We start from the raw sequence: 17,932 nt of genomic DNA on the forward strand, positions 1-17,932 counted from the left end.
AAGCAAATGTAGGAACATGGCCACTAGACCCACGGATTGTTTATTAAAGGATACAGTTCATTCTCGCCTACTTATTGGTCTTGAAGTCTCTTAAATTGAGCCCTAAACTGAGTCAGGTTGTGTCTCGCATTCAAGGAGCTTAAGTAGATTGTAGACAGACCGTCCAGCTGGAATTCATCAGGCTCTTCAGTACTCAGGTGAAGAGTCTTCCTTGAGGTGGAAACACACAGTGACTTGAGCAATAACATGTACACACAGCCTCAATCCATAACCTGTGGATGTTTGTTCCTGGTCTGTTTTTCCTGTTGGTTTTACATGTAATTTTAGGATGACTCTAGTGTTAAGGTCATCCTGCTTAGGACAAATAAACCACTGAAAGCTCCATTCACTGTCTGCCAGACGCTGCCAGTAATATCTGTTAGTGCTTCTTGTTTCCTGCACTGTAAATAATCTTGTTAGTCACATTCCACATTAAATCTCACTAGAATTATTCCAAGAGGCTATTGAAATATTTAATATGAAAGTTCATTCTTGAAAAAGCAGTTTGACCCCCCCCCTCAAAAAAAGGAGAAGCTGTTTAACCGTAACACACTGTCTTCATCATCAGATTGCCGTTTCTCATTTGTCATGGAGATGGATCTGCTGAGAATGAACTCCGCTGACTTTAACCAAGCATGAACAATAAATCAAATTAGTGCTATGGATGACATCATAAAGGCTACTGAGCCTGCAAGACAACATTTCCGTTTCCACGACAACTGAGCAAACTCCCTGTGATAGGGCGAAAAGCTCAGAAAAAAAGCTAATAAAATTTAACTTAAAATATTTTTGGATTTATTAAACCACAGTGATTCCTGTTCCATCCATGTTTTGGATCTGTAGCAGCTGTGTAACAGGAACATGTATAGAACAATGTGTGTATTTGGAAAAGACTGAAACAGCATCATATGGTACGTAGCACACTTTGCTATTCTTCATGAATGTCATTGTTAACATTTTGAGAGATGCACTCTGTCATATGTTTCTTTATTGGTTTTCACTTCTCCAGCTTTTAAACACTCCTGCATTTCTTTTCTAGGTCAAGAGATGTGCATTTCACATTTGCCTGCTTATTACTTTTCAAATGTAGGATAAATTGTGCAGAGGACTCGTCTCTGTGCTGCTGCTCAAATGATTGTTTGTCCTTTGATGAATCTAAAATGGTTTTTACTGCAAGTGGCTTCAATGTCAAGCAGTCTTTGTATCCCCTAAATGTGCAAACATTGCACTGCACTGGTACTGTAACTCTGTTATAAATGCAAAACATTTTCCAGAACCCCTGAATGAAACCTGATAACCCCATAAGACACCTGAAGCTGTGTCCCTGTAAAGCATAGATTTGGTTTCCAGAGTGATAAAATATTTAGCTAGGAAACAAAAAATATTCAAGTATTTTGAAATTATTTTGCAGCACATAATTGATAGCACATCATTTTATCCTATGTATGATGCTGGTGTCCTCTGTCTATTAATGGTGGCGCTTGTAGTACGTGACAACCACTTGTCCATTGTTATTAGACTTGTTTTCAGTCATATTAAGGCAACGATTCAGAGCAAAGCAAAGCAGCAGGATGTCAAGAAGGTGGATGTGTTGGATGTCTTTCTAACTGCGGAGACTTACCCCTCGGGGCCAGAGAGCCCTTGATAGGAACCCTGGTCAGGTGGGTCATTGTACATTGATTACCAGTAGCTGCAGTATTCAAGTATATATTATGCATGAGCAACATGAATTAATTTTCCTTGTGTGGGATCAATACAGTTAATCTCATTTTATAAATCAGTCACACCCTCTTTAAATAAGAATCAGCCCTGTCTGCTGTCTATAGATTGATCATTTTTATGGCAATATCCAAATTAACGCTACACTTAAATATATACACAGGTTGAAATAAACTATTTGCTTTTAGTCTCCTTTACATGTGCTTCAGTACAATTTAAAAAGTATTTTTGTGTGAGTAGACCTGGTAATTCTCCATACTGTAAGTGCTTAGTAATAGAACAGTTGTGCATGTAAAACACACAATCAGCTCAGATTCTGCACTTTTTAACTTGAACCTAATAAACTAAAGTCACTCAGCAATTGTCTTGATACAAGTGAGTCATCATCTCTCAGTTTCTAATAAGCGATTTTGGTCCACATGTCCTGCAGACCTGTTCCAGAAGGTAAGTAGTCCAACAGTCTATTGGAGGGGTCTTCCTGATGAATTAAAGAGCTTCCACAACCTGGCAACCCAATCGTTATTATGGATGCCTCTAAACTCTTAATAAAGAGTGACATATCACAAAGTGGCACCCTGTGTTATGGTAGCACTTTTTCTGATTTATGCTCATGGTCATTGATAGGAGTCAGTGGTTCAGAGTGAGGGACCTAGAGATGTTGCCAGAAAAATGAAGAAAAATTGAAATTCAGTTTAATTGCGTCACCCGTTTTAGTTGGATCTGTTCAGAAATGTGTTTTACATGCTGCTCCTTCACCTGGATGTTTGACCTTCACTGCACAGAATGATGCACAGTATGAGCATTTTTCAAGTACGTCTGCTCAAAGATATCTCTATGTATTCACCTCAAATATCAGTTGTTTTTTTTTTAAATCCTGACAAACATGACTTTGTAGCATCACAAGTAGTTCAGAGGCCAATGGTGACTTACTAAAGCACAGCACTTAAGTATAGTTGGGCTAAAAAAGCGAGTGAGTGTTTGAGTGCTTCCATTTCATGCAACTCTATACTTGTACTTTTAAGAGGGAAATATGGTGGACTGCTTTTTCCACCTCATCATTCATCCGACAGCTGTAGTTACTGGATACAGTTTAACATTTTCCATACAACATCTATAACCACTGAATAAAACATGATGCATGGTTATAATGTTGCATTGTTACAAATGTATAGGAGCTCTCCACCAGAGACAACATAAAGATGCTGCTTCCATCTTAATGCATCAGTACAAACATCATCTGCTCACAGGAGCCATTCTCTCACAGTATGAGTAGATACTCTTGCTGTAGATACCGCAATTACAATAATAATTCTGTACTTTTGCTTGAATAATATGTTGAATGCAATTACTGGTGGTGGAGTAGTTTTGCAGTGTGGTATTGCTACTCTTAGTAAAGGCTCTGGATACTTGTTCCACCACCACCTGACAAATACTTTGCATCGTCACAGATTCTGCATTTTTCAATAAGGGAGAAGCAATAGATGTAATTATAAGATTTCTTTACTTTTTTTGAAAAAAGAAAAACGCATATTAGACACAAATAGCATTCTAAGAGAGTATTTTTTTAACATCTAGATAATAATAACAATGACTGTTTTGGCCATAATTTACATAACATTTTAGGCTTCACCTAATTGATTTTAATTGCCTCGGCTCTCGTTTGACTGGGGAATAAAAATGCCATGAATCATAGCACGCGCTGGTGCGGCGCGTTGCTCCAGTGACGCTGTGTGGCTGCATCAGCGCGTGGCTGCAACGCGACAGCTCGCGCAGAGAGACGGTTTCCTTCCCCCGTTATTAACACAGTGGGTGTAACGTAGCGCTCCAGGATGGAAACTAAACCGGTTATCACCTGCCTCAAAACGCTCCTCATCGTCTATTCCTTCGTGTTTTGGGTACGTAGCCTCTCGGTGTCGTTTTCTAAATAACAGCCTCGCGGAAAATGATCGCAGTCCGCCGCTGTGTGTGTGTGTCTGTGCGTGTGGTTTTTTTTGTCGTGCGTGTTGAAGGGGTGGACAGTGAGAGCATCATCGACGGAATTGTGCTGTTGTTTGATTCTTTCGACGTTGCTAACTTACCGCCGTTTCAGATGTGTATTTTGTGGTCTTCTGTGATGTAACTTGCGTTAAGGTTACGCATATTTTTGGCTGCTGGGCGTCAGTGGCGTGAGCGCATAGCACACATAGCTTCATGGTTGTTGTCAGCAAGCTAGCGCCGAGGAGGATGTTAACATCACCGCGACGGTTTAACTTAAACGTGACGGGCCTTCTGTGTGTGATAAGGCCCGTTCAAAGACCATTTTCTGACGGCACAATGGACATTTTTGAGTCGTTGCTATAGATTCTTAAAGGGATCTTGCGCCGTTAGTGGGCTGTATTCTGCCGTACACATATACTGAACCCATTGACTCCTATAGAAACACCTGTTTAACAGTGAGAGTCCAGGAAAACAGCAACACTTGAACCATTTAATGTGAATAAAACACAACAGCAGGCCACTGCTGTAAATACCTGCAATAAAAACTACTGCAGTTGTTTGTTTGTTTGTTGATGCCAAGGCTGTACTTTGTGTTGAAGCTGTATACTACAGCATTGTACTAAACTAGGGCTGCAACTAACTGTCATTTTTAAATTATTAGTTCATCTGCCAATAATTTCTGGTTTCAGAATAGACTGTTTTTCTAAAGCCTAGAACAACGTCTACAAATGTCTTTCTTGAGCAACCAGAAGTCCAAAACCAGGATATATTCAGATTACTATAATGTAGTGTAATGCTCACGCCGGAGAAGCTTGAGCCAGAGAGGGTTTTACCATTTTTGCCTGATAAATGACATAAATGATTGTGGCGATTGTTTGCAGTGTTTATGATATTTTGTCCACAGAGAAAAATGAGGTAGTAAGCACACTGAAACTTGCAAACTCTTGATAATTTTAGTGATGCAGTATTTCGATCTCCTAAGTCTTTGTCAGGCAAACATCCACGTGAACCAAGAGCAGGAGATATACAGTATACAGGCTAAATAAATGAAAATAATCATTTATTGACATTTATTGGGAGCTTGCAAATTTCAGTGTGTGGACAATCTCTCCTTTTCCTTTGTTTGCTTCTTTTTGTGCTGCACCTGCACCCAGCTGGGGCTGTGCACTGGCAGCCATCTCTGCTTGATATTATGTTTAACGCATTTACATACTGTATAATGGAGGAGCAAAAACATTAGACACACCCTACAAAATATACATAACACAGCACCACAATAGCCTCAAATTATACCAGTGTTGAATCAGTACCTCTGGAGGATTGTAGCAAAGCCTTGCTCTGGTTTGAATTTATAAAAAAAGCCATTTTTACAATGCTAAGCAAGCAGTATTCAACAACACTCATTTGAAGAACAGCTTCTGCCCATGTTTCCACTGTAATTAACGCTCTTTGTAGTACGTGTCCTCAGGATTTGAGGCAGTGGATCACTCAGAAAGCATCTCTCAAACCAAATACATTTGGTTCAGACTGCTCTCAATTTCAGGAGGAATTACTTTGGGATTATCTTCAGGACTGAAACAGTATCTCTTCTTCTCTGTTTGGTTTTCTGTGGTTTGGAGATGCCTTCATCTTTCGATTAGCCGTTGAGTCTCATCCGTGCAGGCCACAATATGAATGTAAGACCACGTATTAGCCAAGATAGCCACAGTACAGTGTGACTAACTGACAAGCAGAATGATGAACTTAGTACGGTCTTGACCATAATAGTGAGTCATCACAGGCTCATTCTTGTTTGTTAGATTTCTGATTGCAGCCGGATAGAGCCAGGGTGAGAACACGTGCACCAGATTTATGTGGCTATAATGTGTTTCGAACGTGAGGAGTGCTTTCTCTGCATTCACTCTGAACAGGAGGAAGTGAAGATAGCTTAAACTCTGCTACTTGTCCCTATACAAAAACAAAACTAACCCCTAAAAGATTGCAGAAGAACATGGTGGTGGAACACAGAAGTGAAATCAGCTGTTCAGTGGTAGTATGCAGGACTGCGTACTGCAGACATGTGCTACGGATATGAACTTTTATATTTAGTCAGGATTGGGCCATCTCTTGGCGCTCCCTTACATCTACAGCATCAGGTTTCAGATGTCAAAAGTGCAGAAGAGCCTCACAGCTCAGTGGCTCCCATCAACCCCGAGGGTGAAGCGGCGAGACGTTCGCTGGCACAGAGTTCCGAGCGAGAGAGCTGCCTCCGTGTCGGGCCTCGGTTTCACTGTCATCAGCTTGTCGTGGCGAATAACGTCCTAAGTGTGAATAGCTACGTCGCGCACACAGACGGGACAGTTAAATGCAGAGCAGGTGGTGGAGTCTGCGTGGTGTCCTCGCCAGCATATTTTGTCATCGCACCTTCTGTTTCTTTATTAGGCCCGGGGGAGGAGGAGGGACGAGGGGCGACCTGCTTTAAACTCTGTGCTGTAACCAGGGTGGCCGGCCTGGCATTGAATTTCAAACAAAACGTGCAGGGTGGAGGGAATGGGGGGGTTCTCTGCTCCAGGGAGGAGGAGGAGGGCGACGAGAAAGGGGGTCTGAAGCTGTTTGGGATTCAGCAACACACATGAAGTCGAGATGACTTGCCCCTGTTCCTTGGATTTGATTTCCCTGTTGGCTTCGAAATGAACACTTTAGCACTGACAAGGTGATCCTTTTATTTGTATGCGCCAGCAGCTCTTCGGCAGCCAGACATTTTGCTGCCGATGATATAAACAGTGTCATCCAGAGCACCGTCCTCTAAAATGTCAGTCTCATGCTCTGCCTCTTAGAATCACTGTTACAAGAAACCGTAGCTGTCATTACTGACGAATGAAAACATCAGCTTGCTGGCCTTCAGTACAGCCGAGCAGGGGCTTGAAGGAAGGGAGGCTTCATATTAGAGCTGCAACAGTTAGTCGATTCACAGAAAATGAGTCAGTAGATTAATCAATAATGAAAATATTTGTTAGTTGCAGCCCTACTTTATACATTACATGACATCAATTTGACTGACACTTCTGTCTAAAGGGTGGTTGGGCAATATGGTGATATACAGTATGGTGTGCAATTATGACTTCAGCGCAGACCTTTCTGGTTCTTCTCAACCTTTTTGCCTTTTAAAACAGATCTTCATTTGGATATTATGCAGTCTCAGTGCCAGAGCATTTATACACACTCACAGAAAGTGATGATTACATGATATATGATTGCACTACATGAAAATCAACACCTTGAGAAACCGCATCCCTCCTGAAACCAGGATACTGGTAGGCTTATAGGAAAATGTCATCCATGTGCACACGTAGCAACTGCAGGAAACAACAGGATGAGGATAAAGAGATTACAAAAACATTAAACAGCTCTTCAGATGACTTTAAATAGAAAATCTAGTGGCTCTCAGTTCTCTCTATGTGGTTCAGCTCCATCAAATGTCGTGCCACTGAGGATTTATCACCTCGCATCTAACTGCCCACAAGTTGTCAATAATACCCACTTTTAAAGGTTTTTGCTTACGTAACAGAAACCACAGCTACATGTTAAAGCCATAAATACCAAGAGATAAGTATATTAGCTTTATTGTCGGAAACCAACAACGATTCTGATAATCAGTTAACAAGTTGTTTTTTAAGCAAAAATGCCCAAAACATACTGAATACAGTTTCTCAAATGTAAATATTTTGTCGTTTTCTTAGTTTTCTATGACAGTAAACTGCAACCTTTGTCAGCTTGGGCTTTAGGAAGTTGTGATGGGCATTTCTTACCCATTACTTATATGTATTTTCAATTTATAGGCCAAATGATTGATCAATGATGAAAATAATCATCAGTTACAGCCATAAACCATCAAATCTGTGATTTAAAACTCCAGTTTTAGCTTGTCAGGAGCTGCCATTCTGTGTGTTTCAGTACATGCGCTTTCTCTCACTGTTACTCTCAATCTCATCAACTCCCCCGCACCTTAAACTCATTGTCCTTGTGTGTCATAGTGTTGATATGGAAATTCATGTGTGTGGATGTTTGCATGAGGCGCCGTCAGGTTCAGCCATTTTACTCAGCAGCTGTTGTAGACATTTTCAACTGCCTGCTGATGTCTGCCAGCTATTCTCACCGTGTTGATGTCAAAAAGGCGCCTTATACCTGTGTTTAAACTGCAACCAAATTCAGAACAAAACAGCAGTGGGAGGAACAGGCGGAGACAGGGGAACCTTTGCCCAGTCCTTATTACGTGCACACCCTGCCAGCAGGCCGAAGTGTAAACGTTGTTAACACAGTGATTAACCTGCAGAGACTCGTTTCAGCTTTAGGCAGAGAGGGACATGGCAGCCTAAGTGTATGCAAAGAAATATTTTTTGCATTGTGGTAAATCACTTCTGTATTATTGTCATTTTTTTGCAACATGACATTAGGCCGTAGGACATCGCTGAATTGCTGAGTTTTTTCGAAGAGCAAAACTGATGGAGTCTCCCCACTGCTCTTTCAGTCATATTGGCTCATTTTGTGCTGCAAGCTTCTTCTCATCAGTTTTCAGGGTGCACAGAGACATTTTGTACAGACTGCTCGCTCTCTAACCAGAGGGCCTGGCAGCGGGACGGCGAGCGGCCTCCTCTTGGAAGGAAGGAGGGTAGCATGATGAGTTGGCGAGAACCAGATCATCAGCAGCCGTTCCACACCCCGCTCTCTTTCCAATGCCAGCAAGACATACCCAGCTGAGACACACGCCGCTTCAGCTGCCTCGTACAACACGCTCTTTTATCCGCAGCCTTCATTTGAAATGCTAAGAGAGGCGCAACAGGAGGAAGCGTCTCGCCTCGGATCAAAGAGCTTCTTTGACATGTCCCCTTTCCTTTTCTCTTTTTTTTTTCTGTGTGTGTGTGAGTGCAGGCATATTCATAAAGCAGGTGATCACTATCCCACACTCCAGATAAATTTGTGTCTTCTGTCTCTCGTCTCTTCCTCTTTACTCTAATTGCTCTCCTTTCTTGTTCCACCTTGATCCTCTTTCTCCTCCTCCTCCCCCTCACCACGCAACTAAAACACAGCCATTGTAATACTGCAGAAGTGCGGAGATAAAGGCCTTTTCCCTGCTTTCATTCTGTTCCCTGTGGTCTCTCTGTTACATCCATCTCTCCAACCCCACCCTCTAGATAACAGGAGCCATCCTGCTGGCAGTGGGAGTATGGGGGAAGTTGATGCTGGGCCCGTACATCTCTCTGATAGCCGACAACTCCACCAACGCCCCGTACGTCCTCATTGGCACCGGCACCGTCATCATTGTTTTTGGTCTGTTTGGATGCTTCGCCACCTGCAGAGGAAGCCCATGGATGCTGAAGCTGGTGAGAGGTTGTGGGAGGTTGGGTGGGGTGTTAACATTGCAGCAGGAGAGAAGAGTGTTGTGGATGCTGATTAATTAGCCTCAGGTCACATGATAAAGGGAATAATGGCTGACCTCTATCCTGTGGAGAGGGATCAGAAATCGAATAGATGCTGCAGGGCACTTTGTTCAGTTAATGGTGGAGAAGTGAGTGTGTTTAAGTGTGTGTAAGTGCATGTGTTTGCAGGCAAATGATAAATATCTAAGGCAGGGGTTTTTATGCAAACTATGCAACTCTCCTTCTTCCGTCTTCTCTCTCTGTAGTATGCCATGTTTCTATCGCTTGTCTTCCTCGCTGAGTTAGTGGCTGGGATCTCTGGATTTGTGTTTCGCCACGAGGTCAGCATGCATCACATTTAGCAACTTTTTAAGTCCAGCACTAAAGCTGTGTAAAGTGCCCCTCTGCTGTTAACCTGTGTGATTGTGTGTGTATGTTTGCATGCTGTAGATAAAGGGAACCTTTCACAGGACATACACTGACGCAGTCCTCAACTACAATGCTGAGGATGAGGCGAGCCGCGCTGTTGATAACTTGCAGCACAAGGTAAGTGCCCTTAACACCAGCTGTCTTTTTAATATCAACAGTAAATCCCACAAAAAGACTAAAAGAAGAAGAATTCATTTATGCTACTAACAAGCGTTGTCTGTGTAGCAGTAGCATATAGCATAGCTTATTTGACTGTGCCATAGAGTTCCATTGTTGTCCAAAAACTCACATCAGTGAGCTTCACTGTTTCAGTGTGACATATTATTTCATTATGATGAACAAGGGAACTGTAATTTACTTTGAGTCATTCCCACATATTCATACACACCATGAATACTCACTTGTGCACAAAACATGGATTAAACCCTTGGCTGAAAATAGCCCATATTAAATGCACTACTTTCTCCTGTTTGATTAGAACTGCAGTGTGCAGGTGTTTAGGAAATGATTTCCAAGTGAAACTATATATTTTGGACTTGTTTCTAAAGATTTACACCTTCAGTAAGAACCAATAGGTGCTGAGTGCAACAGACGAGGTAGAGAAGTTGGAAACTATTCAGGGACAGACTGACGCGTTGTTTTGGTCTCCACATGGGGTTTGTATTTTGAAAAATGTGAAATAATACCTTATGTTTTAATCTTCAGCTGCTCTCAATGTTCCCTCTTTTTCTGTGCATTTTCTAGCTGCGCTGCTGTGGAGTTTATAACTACACCAGTTGGTTTGGCAGTGTGTATTACCCATCCAATGGCATTCCTGCCAGCTGCTGCTTTAACTCCTCTGACTGCAACCCAGAAGACCTCCGCGATGCAACTCTAGCCCCGAGCAAGGTCTACCACCAGGTCAGTATGTCATGTCGTATTTTCCTACTTCTCACTTGTCTGTTGCTAGGAGCTTTATTTAGTCTGCGAATCTTTATAAACTGTATTTACATCTGCAGGTCCTCGTTCACCTTTACAAACCATCTGCCTATTCCACACACTAACAACTGCCTCAGATACTCTCCCAGATATCCATCTTGCCTCTAATTTGCACATATAACTTGTCCCTGTACCCTCTGCAAACTAACCTGCCACCTGTGTTTCAGGGATGCTATGAGCTGGTCACTTCCTTCATGGAAACCAACATGGCCATTATTGCAGGAGTGACGTTCGGGATCGCTTTCTCACAGGTAACAGTCGAGAAGAGTTGATGTTGTGCAGGCGATGGTGTGCAAATAAAAGGTAGCACATGTAGTGTTTTAGCATCAATAAATGGCGTAAAAGAACACATTTAGATATGAAGACGTTACTGAAAACGGAAGAAACTACAGACACAGCTTAGTTTTGGCTTGACAGGAAATTCACTGCATCTCTTAGTGAAATATATATATATATATATGTGTGTGTGTATGTATATATATATGCATGTATGTATGTATGTATATATATATATATGTGTGTGTGTGTATATATATATATATATATATATATATATATATATATATATATATATGTATATATGTTTAATAGTCCTCTTTTGTGGAACAAGGTCTGACATGTAGTGTATGTATTCCTTCCTTCTTCTACTACACAAACACATGGAACAATGCTAGTAGATGAAGGACATACTGTTAGTGCCATCAACGTTACAACAGGAATGAGTTGGTTTCACAGGAAATGATGATTTGAATGTTAAACTAAAACTTAAACTTTTTTGAAGCCCTTTTCTGTCTGTCTTTCAGCTGATTGGCATGTTGCTAGCCTGCTGTCTGTCCAGGATCATCACAGCCAATCAGTATGAAATGGTCTAGCTGATGTGACGTGGCAGGTGAGAGACATTTAAAAATGCACCCTCACAGACAACCACACACATTTTGGGTTAACGCTGCTACAATTATTATTTTTATATGAACAATGAGTACAATTACTAATGTAATGTAAAAGGTTGGTGGAGACCAAAACAAGTTAAAAGGAAAGTAGGTATTGGTCTTAAACCTCTTTCACATATAGTTCCCAGTAAATGACTGGGGTAACCTTTCAGGCACTGCAGGTGATTTTCACTGTTCACACATGCAGCTACATTCAGGAACATTTTATCTTACACCTTTCATACATGCCACAGCAGTGCCGGAACAGATTCCAGCAGATAGCGGTAATGCAACACTTGTGGATTCCAACTACAGTAAAACTCGACAGAAGAAGAAGAAGATGCAGCAAGACCAGATGTACGTGTACGTGGTGGAAGATGCGTCTTATTATTTTTAGTAACACTTTCATCAGACAGATTTAATCCTCTACGTGCCTCTAGCTGTACTGTTACTGGTTTCATTCACACCGCAGCCGTGCCGTCATTCTTGAAATGTTACCAGGTCTTGATCGGAGAAATTGATGGTACAAATTTCCCTGAATATCGATCCCTGCTCCCATTAACGCATGGCCCTCTGCAGGAAATGTCCCTGGATATTGTGCTTATCTGTGCGTGTGTGAAAGGTGCTTAACATTCTCCGGGTGGCCAGAAACAAATCTCCAGATGTGTCAACAACAGCTTTCTAAGTGATAATATGTCAGTGTTGCTGCCCCGGTACTCATGCACAATTCACCCTTCTTTCTTTGTGTTTTTGTCTTTTCAGGGAGATGAAGAGAAGAAGAGACAAACAGCCTTGACACATGACAAGAGTAAATTCCCGAAACACTATCACATGTCTGTATTGGAATTTACCTCCCTCCGTCTCTCTGCCTGTGATCTTAATGTAATATCTTAATGTATCTTATTGTAAAGCACCATTCCTTGACTCACTGCTGTTGCATCAAAACGTTCTATACCACACATCACACTGCTGCTTGATGTAGAAGTTGCTCATGAGCACATGTCTCGGATCAGTACGGCCTGCGACCTACAACGACCAGGTAACCCAGAGTTGTCGGAGTTGACAGTGGTGTTGGTCTCGGATAGGTGACCGGGTGCAACTTGGCTTCTCAGTTGGTTGCAGCATGCTTCACCGACCGCCATCAGAGGACCACTGCACATCTTTGTACAGAATGACATTACTAAAGCTTGAAAGTAACTCTTTAATAGATAGGTTTAGTTTTGCATTTGACTTTGCTATCGCTCACCATTGTATATTCCTATGGTTGTGACATTTTGTGAACTGATTATGTGTACTGAGGATGATGTTTTAAGTTTATATGAAAAATAAGGGCACTGACAAAGGAGAGAAAAGGGAGAATTCTTAGAGAGTATTTTTAACAGCAGACAAGGCACTATATTGTTTTTTGACGTGATAATTTAACTCAGTAGCACATTACAAGATACGTTACATGTTTAAAAGTATGAGCTCAAGTCTGGGATAAATACAGAACAACACAGATTCCATGTGGGAAATTTTACAGGCAAACTCCCCCAGTACCCTAAAATAATGCTCTACTTTGCCCTAATTTACAGCCAGTACCCACGCTTAAAGTGAAAGAAATCTATTCATCAGGCAAAGTGAAAGAATACAAATCAGTCACAGTGTAGACTGAAGGCCAGGTCACACCAGAATGTTGCTAATGGACTAATAAGTTCACACAGTTTATTCAAAAGATGGAGTTGTACCATCGACTCCTGTCTCATAACTGTCTGCAAGTCATCCCTGTTGTTTGCAGCAGTTTAGACTCCGACAGAGGAGGTTAAATAGTGGATGATGCAACACAGTTAAAAGCAACAAAAGCGTCATCAGTGTTGTCCCTCTGTTCCCTTATAGGTCAGTTCTGTTAGTATGTCCATGGTCAGCACTGTCAGGATGACTTGCTATTGGTCAGTGGCACGAATTCACTTATGCAAAGTTGAACTGACGTGAAAATGTGTGCAGATTTACTGTACATGGTCCCCGCTAACAAATCCACTTATTGCAGAGATTTTATTCTAATGAATTGATTTTGCTGCGGCATTCAACACTGCTGGTGTGACCCGGCCGGTTAGCGCGTTCGAATGGCAACATGGTCTCCCGCTGTTTGGAACAACCATTGCCGTCGTCTTAGGGAGTGTTGAGATGTAATGAATCATACAATTGGGGATGAAAAGTGATGAAGCTGTGTGAACAACAAAGAGATTAAGACAGAGGTTTAAATCCTGCCAACTTTCACACCTCCACACACTTGGCCAATCTGAAAAGTGGCTTAAGTCCAGAATGTCACCATTTAGCTTGAAAGCTGAAAATATTGTCTTTGCTGACCTCCATTGGTTGAAGTTCTCACCTTGTTTCAGTGATGTAGAGGTGTACCTGACATCACTGTTGGGTATTGTTACAGGTGCAGCAAAACCAGGATCATGGGTGTGAACAGGCTTGAGATTTTCAACCACAAGAGGTCAGTGAAGCACAGATTTTCAGCCTGTTCTGTTCATATCAAACCGTTCGGGTCATTAAATGCTTTCTTCTGGTGGAACACGATGCCAGCTGTGTGCTACAGAGAGAGACCTCGGCATTAGAGATTTGCAGGACTCAAGCAGTGTTCATCTAGTATTTACAGTATTCTATGTCGTGCATCAACATGCCATCATCATCATCTGTAGATATTTATTGGAAATGTACTTTATATGATGTAATGTTTCTCATTCTAATATGCTAATCAGTATAAATGTCGTGTCACAGTTTTGATTCTGCACTCTGTGCTGTTAATCTGTATTTGTTTGATAGTTTATAGGAATATCGCACTGAAAAAATACTTGTGGCCAATGTTTTGTTGAGAGTAACGTGCAACATGTAGCTGTTTGAATTTAGCTGTATATTTATTATGGTTTGGTTGGCATTAAGTTTACACTTTCACCAAGTGATTTTCTGTCTCTCTTTCAGTGTGAGTGTGAGCGTGTGTGAGATTTTGTTCTCTATTTTTATTTGTCTCCTTAACCTCGAGTGTGTATTTTCCTTGAATGACAAGGGATGTGTGTGTGTGTGTGTGTGTGTGTGTGTGTGTGTGTGTGTGTGTGTGTGTGTGTGGGAGAGAGAGATTCCTGCTGTATTCAGTTTTGGTCAGTATTTGGTTGTGGCTTTTCAAACCTCGTTGCTTTTCAAGCTGTACATTTATTTAGTGAATGTATGTTTTCCAACACTCTGAAGCTTATTTTCCTTCCCCAAACTGACATTGTCTTGTAAATACTAAATTGTAATACCATCCTGCTTACACATGGGGTCACCAGACACTCAAAAAGAATTGCACCCTGCTGTCTACTATTGACTAAGTCACCATCAGTGGTCTTATTATCAATAAATATACAGAATAACACTCATAGCGTTTGTCCATTTTGTTTAAATTTGATGTCTTATGTGTTTACTAAAGCTGTATGTGAACGATGCTTGTGATGATCTTGGTCGAAAATGTCTCCACGTGATTACTTCTGAAGGTGAAACCGTTCTTAAACTAGTAGACTTTGCTGCAAAGCGCTGATACATTTGTCAGGTTATAATATGAACAACACATTTTATTTTTGATTTATTAGCTGTTTTATCATTTGGAAAACATAAAGTGGTCATTTGGGCTGTTTTCACATATTGATGGAGACACGCGATATTTTTAGCTTCAGGATTGGTGTTAGAAGAGGTACAGTGAAACATAAAGGAAAAGCTGGGTGGATAAAGGAATGTGATTCCTACGTCAAACTGTAGGACTCAAGCAGCAAAGAATGAGGAGAAGAAAATCCATATCAGGCACAGGACAACCAAAATGTGGGACTTGTAGCTCAAGAAAAAGACTACTTTGGTTGTATCTGAGTTGTCAGCAGCAGCAATTTCCTCCTGCTCAATGGAGGCAACAGAAATCAACCTGGTGGGCTTTGAGTTGTTGATATAGGTCATTTTCACTCCATTGACTAAACGTCACACACAAGGATGCATGTTTATGACTAAAGACCTAAATCTGCAGACAATTTCAACTTGCCTGTGAATGAGAAATAGGTGAACTTTGAGTCCCATAAAAGAATCTACACACTTTTAACAATGTGGTGACGAGCGCTGCCAACAAACACTGGGCGCTGGGTTAAATTAGGAAAACAGCCCATTTTCATTAATTAGAAGGAGAAGATGGAGAGAATTTCCCTCATTCCGAGACAGACACGCAGGGGATGTTGTGGCAGATTATCAGCACCACGGACCCGAAAAGTGACAAAGACAGATTGACACTATAATACAGACTGCGTGACCACAAGCTGCCATTGAGGCACAGACATGCCAGCTGAGAGGAGACAGACAGTTGTGCCAGCAGGAGGTTGTCACACCGCGGTGAGGTTTGTCCCGTCTTGGGTTTTTGTCTTGTTATTTCCTGTTTTTGTTTTGTGAACCTAACTCTCCTCTCGTTTCAGAGCACTTGCCCTCCCTCATGTGTCACTGGTGCGTCCTCCTGATTACCTATTGTCTCCACCTGTTGCCTATTACCCTCCATGTGTTTAAATAGTCTGCGTCTCCCTTGTCCCGTGCCAGTGTGTTTTTCGTCAGATGGTCGTTTCACCCGTGCCCCCCAAGATCCACAGCCATAGTTCAAGTTGCCAAGTAAGCCTTTGATCCTCTTCGTGAGCGTTTTGTGTTTTGAAAATTTTCATAGTCTAGTTCTGAGTTTTTGAGTTCCTTAGTTATTTCCTTGTATAATCATAGTCCTCCTTGTGAGTGTTTTTTTGTTGTTCAGGTTTAGTAGTCTTTGTCCTAGATATTTCATAGTCCTCCTTGTGAGAGTTTTTCAGTTGTTTTAGCCTAATAGTCCAGTATCGAAATTACCTCGTAGCCTAATCATTATCCTCCTTGTGAGCGCCTTTTGTTTCATAATTTTCAGAGATAATTGTTGATAGTTTTGTTATTTTTCCTCCTTCTGGAGCGATTTCTGTTTTCTAAATTTTATAGCCTCGATCCCTCTCTTCAGAGCGTTTTGTGTTGTTTTTCTTATAGGTTAATTTGTTCCCTCATGTTCTGGCCACTACCTGGTCCAGGACGTGTCAATCTAGAATAAGTTTCATAGCCACTTGCTTTCACGTTCATCGAAGAGGTCACTGGTTGTTTTTGTGTGTACAATAAAAGCCTGTTACGTTGCCACTCTGCACCTGAGTCCTCTATTCAGTCCCGGCCTGACAGAGGTGAGGACAAAAACACCCTTTGTGCTATACGCTGCAGCATGTATGGAGACAGAGGAGGCAAGTTCTGTTTTAACACCGAGAATGTGACCCACTTTCAGACCAAAGCAAAATTCACTATTTATAAGAGGAAGCAATGAGTTTGCATTAGAGGCAGACGATGTCACAGCCTGAGAGAAAACCATGAAAACACACATGAAACTCCTCTGACTCACATACAGGCGTATTATTTGTTTGGAACAGTTGGTTTCTCACTGTAAAATGCTAAAAAGAGAGGGGGAAAAAACATGATTCATCTTTTCTGAAACTGTGGCAGATTTTCTTCGACATCCGCTGAACCTCCCGACGCTCGTTTACTTGATGACATCACTGAGTACCGTCCACGTCCACGTGGGGGCGCTTAGGCATCAGCGGAAAACGGAGCTGTGGAGCGCGCGAGAGAGAGAGAAAAAAGGCCGCATGTGTGGGAGATAACACACACACACACACACACACACACACACATTCTCCGTCTTTCGTGCGCACGTCCTCCTGCTGCTGCGTGCTGCATCGGAAACAAGGCCGGAAAAGGCGGTGGGAAGACGGATAAGAGAGGCTGTTACTCGGGGAGATCGCGCTAACCGGGCTCGCTCCAGTCTCGTTACGCAAATTACCGGCAGAGCGGCGCGGCAGTGGGTCCGCTAATGGAGCGTGCGTGCCGCTGGCTTCCGCGCCTCCGCCTCCCCCAGCCCCCCCTCGCCTCCTGAATACACTTAATGGGTTATAGGCTGGAGGGAGGCATCCACCGGGGAAGCGCTATTACTCACACAGGCGCACAGCAGCCCCGCGCTCAGGAGCGCACGGACACGTTCAAGTGCAGTCAGTCCAATTATGGAAAAAACGGCTGGTTGGAACCGCTACATTTTACAGCATGATGTCTGACTCTGAGCATGTGTTTCTGACACAAAAACCTGTGCAGAACTAACATCCATCTGTGCCGAAACAGGTGACACCGTTGCATTGGTGGAACAGTCATGCAGGGAAACAGGAGCACCAGTGTTTTAGAAACACTGCTCATGATCTGAAGTAGCTCACCCCTCCAAACACAAACCTTTGACCTGACTCTGATTGGAAACTCTTTTTTTTTAAATCACTTGAATTTGTGGTATTATATATTCTGTCTATTTTACTCCCAACGTGAAGGTCTGTGTGTTCTTCCAAAGTCTTTTTCTTACAATAAATTTGAGTCAATCTACTTAAA

General features: G+C 42.0%; 1 protein-coding gene across 1 annotated transcript; it reads left to right on the forward strand.

Moving 5' to 3' along the window:
• Positions 1 to 3,530: 3,530 nt before the first annotated feature.
• tspan7b (tetraspanin 7b) lies at positions 3,531 to 14,824 on the forward strand. The gene is made up of 8 exons (XM_041950731.1): positions 3,531 to 3,653; positions 8,907 to 9,095; positions 9,398 to 9,472; positions 9,582 to 9,677; positions 10,305 to 10,460; positions 10,706 to 10,789; positions 11,342 to 11,427; positions 12,230 to 14,824. Exons 1-7 carry the CDS (start codon positions 3,588 to 3,590, stop codon positions 11,408 to 11,410), a joined length of 735 nt encoding a protein of 244 aa, XP_041806665.1. The 5' UTR covers positions 3,531 to 3,587; the 3' UTR covers positions 11,411 to 11,427; positions 12,230 to 14,824.
• The last annotated feature ends 3,108 nt before the right edge of the window (positions 14,825 to 17,932 follow it).

The sequence above is a fragment of the Chelmon rostratus genome, chromosome 13, assembly GCF_017976325.1.
Source record: "Chelmon rostratus isolate fCheRos1 chromosome 13, fCheRos1.pri, whole genome shotgun sequence".
Taxonomy (NCBI): Eukaryota; Metazoa; Chordata; class Actinopteri; order Chaetodontiformes; family Chaetodontidae; genus Chelmon; species Chelmon rostratus.

Bases quoted from the DNA above. Each gene is read 5' to 3' on its own strand.
- tspan7b (XM_041950731.1), top strand. From the start codon at position 3,588: ATGGAAACTAAACCGGTTATCACCTGCCTCAAAACGCTCCTCATCGTC. The intron at 9,096-9,397 runs GTGAGAGGTTGT...CTCTCTCTGTAG, and splicing joins GCCCATGGATGCTGAAGCTG to TATGCCATGTTTCTATCGCT. The intron at 9,473-9,581 runs GTCAGCATGCAT...TGCATGCTGTAG, and splicing joins GATTTGTGTTTCGCCACGAG to ATAAAGGGAACCTTTCACAG.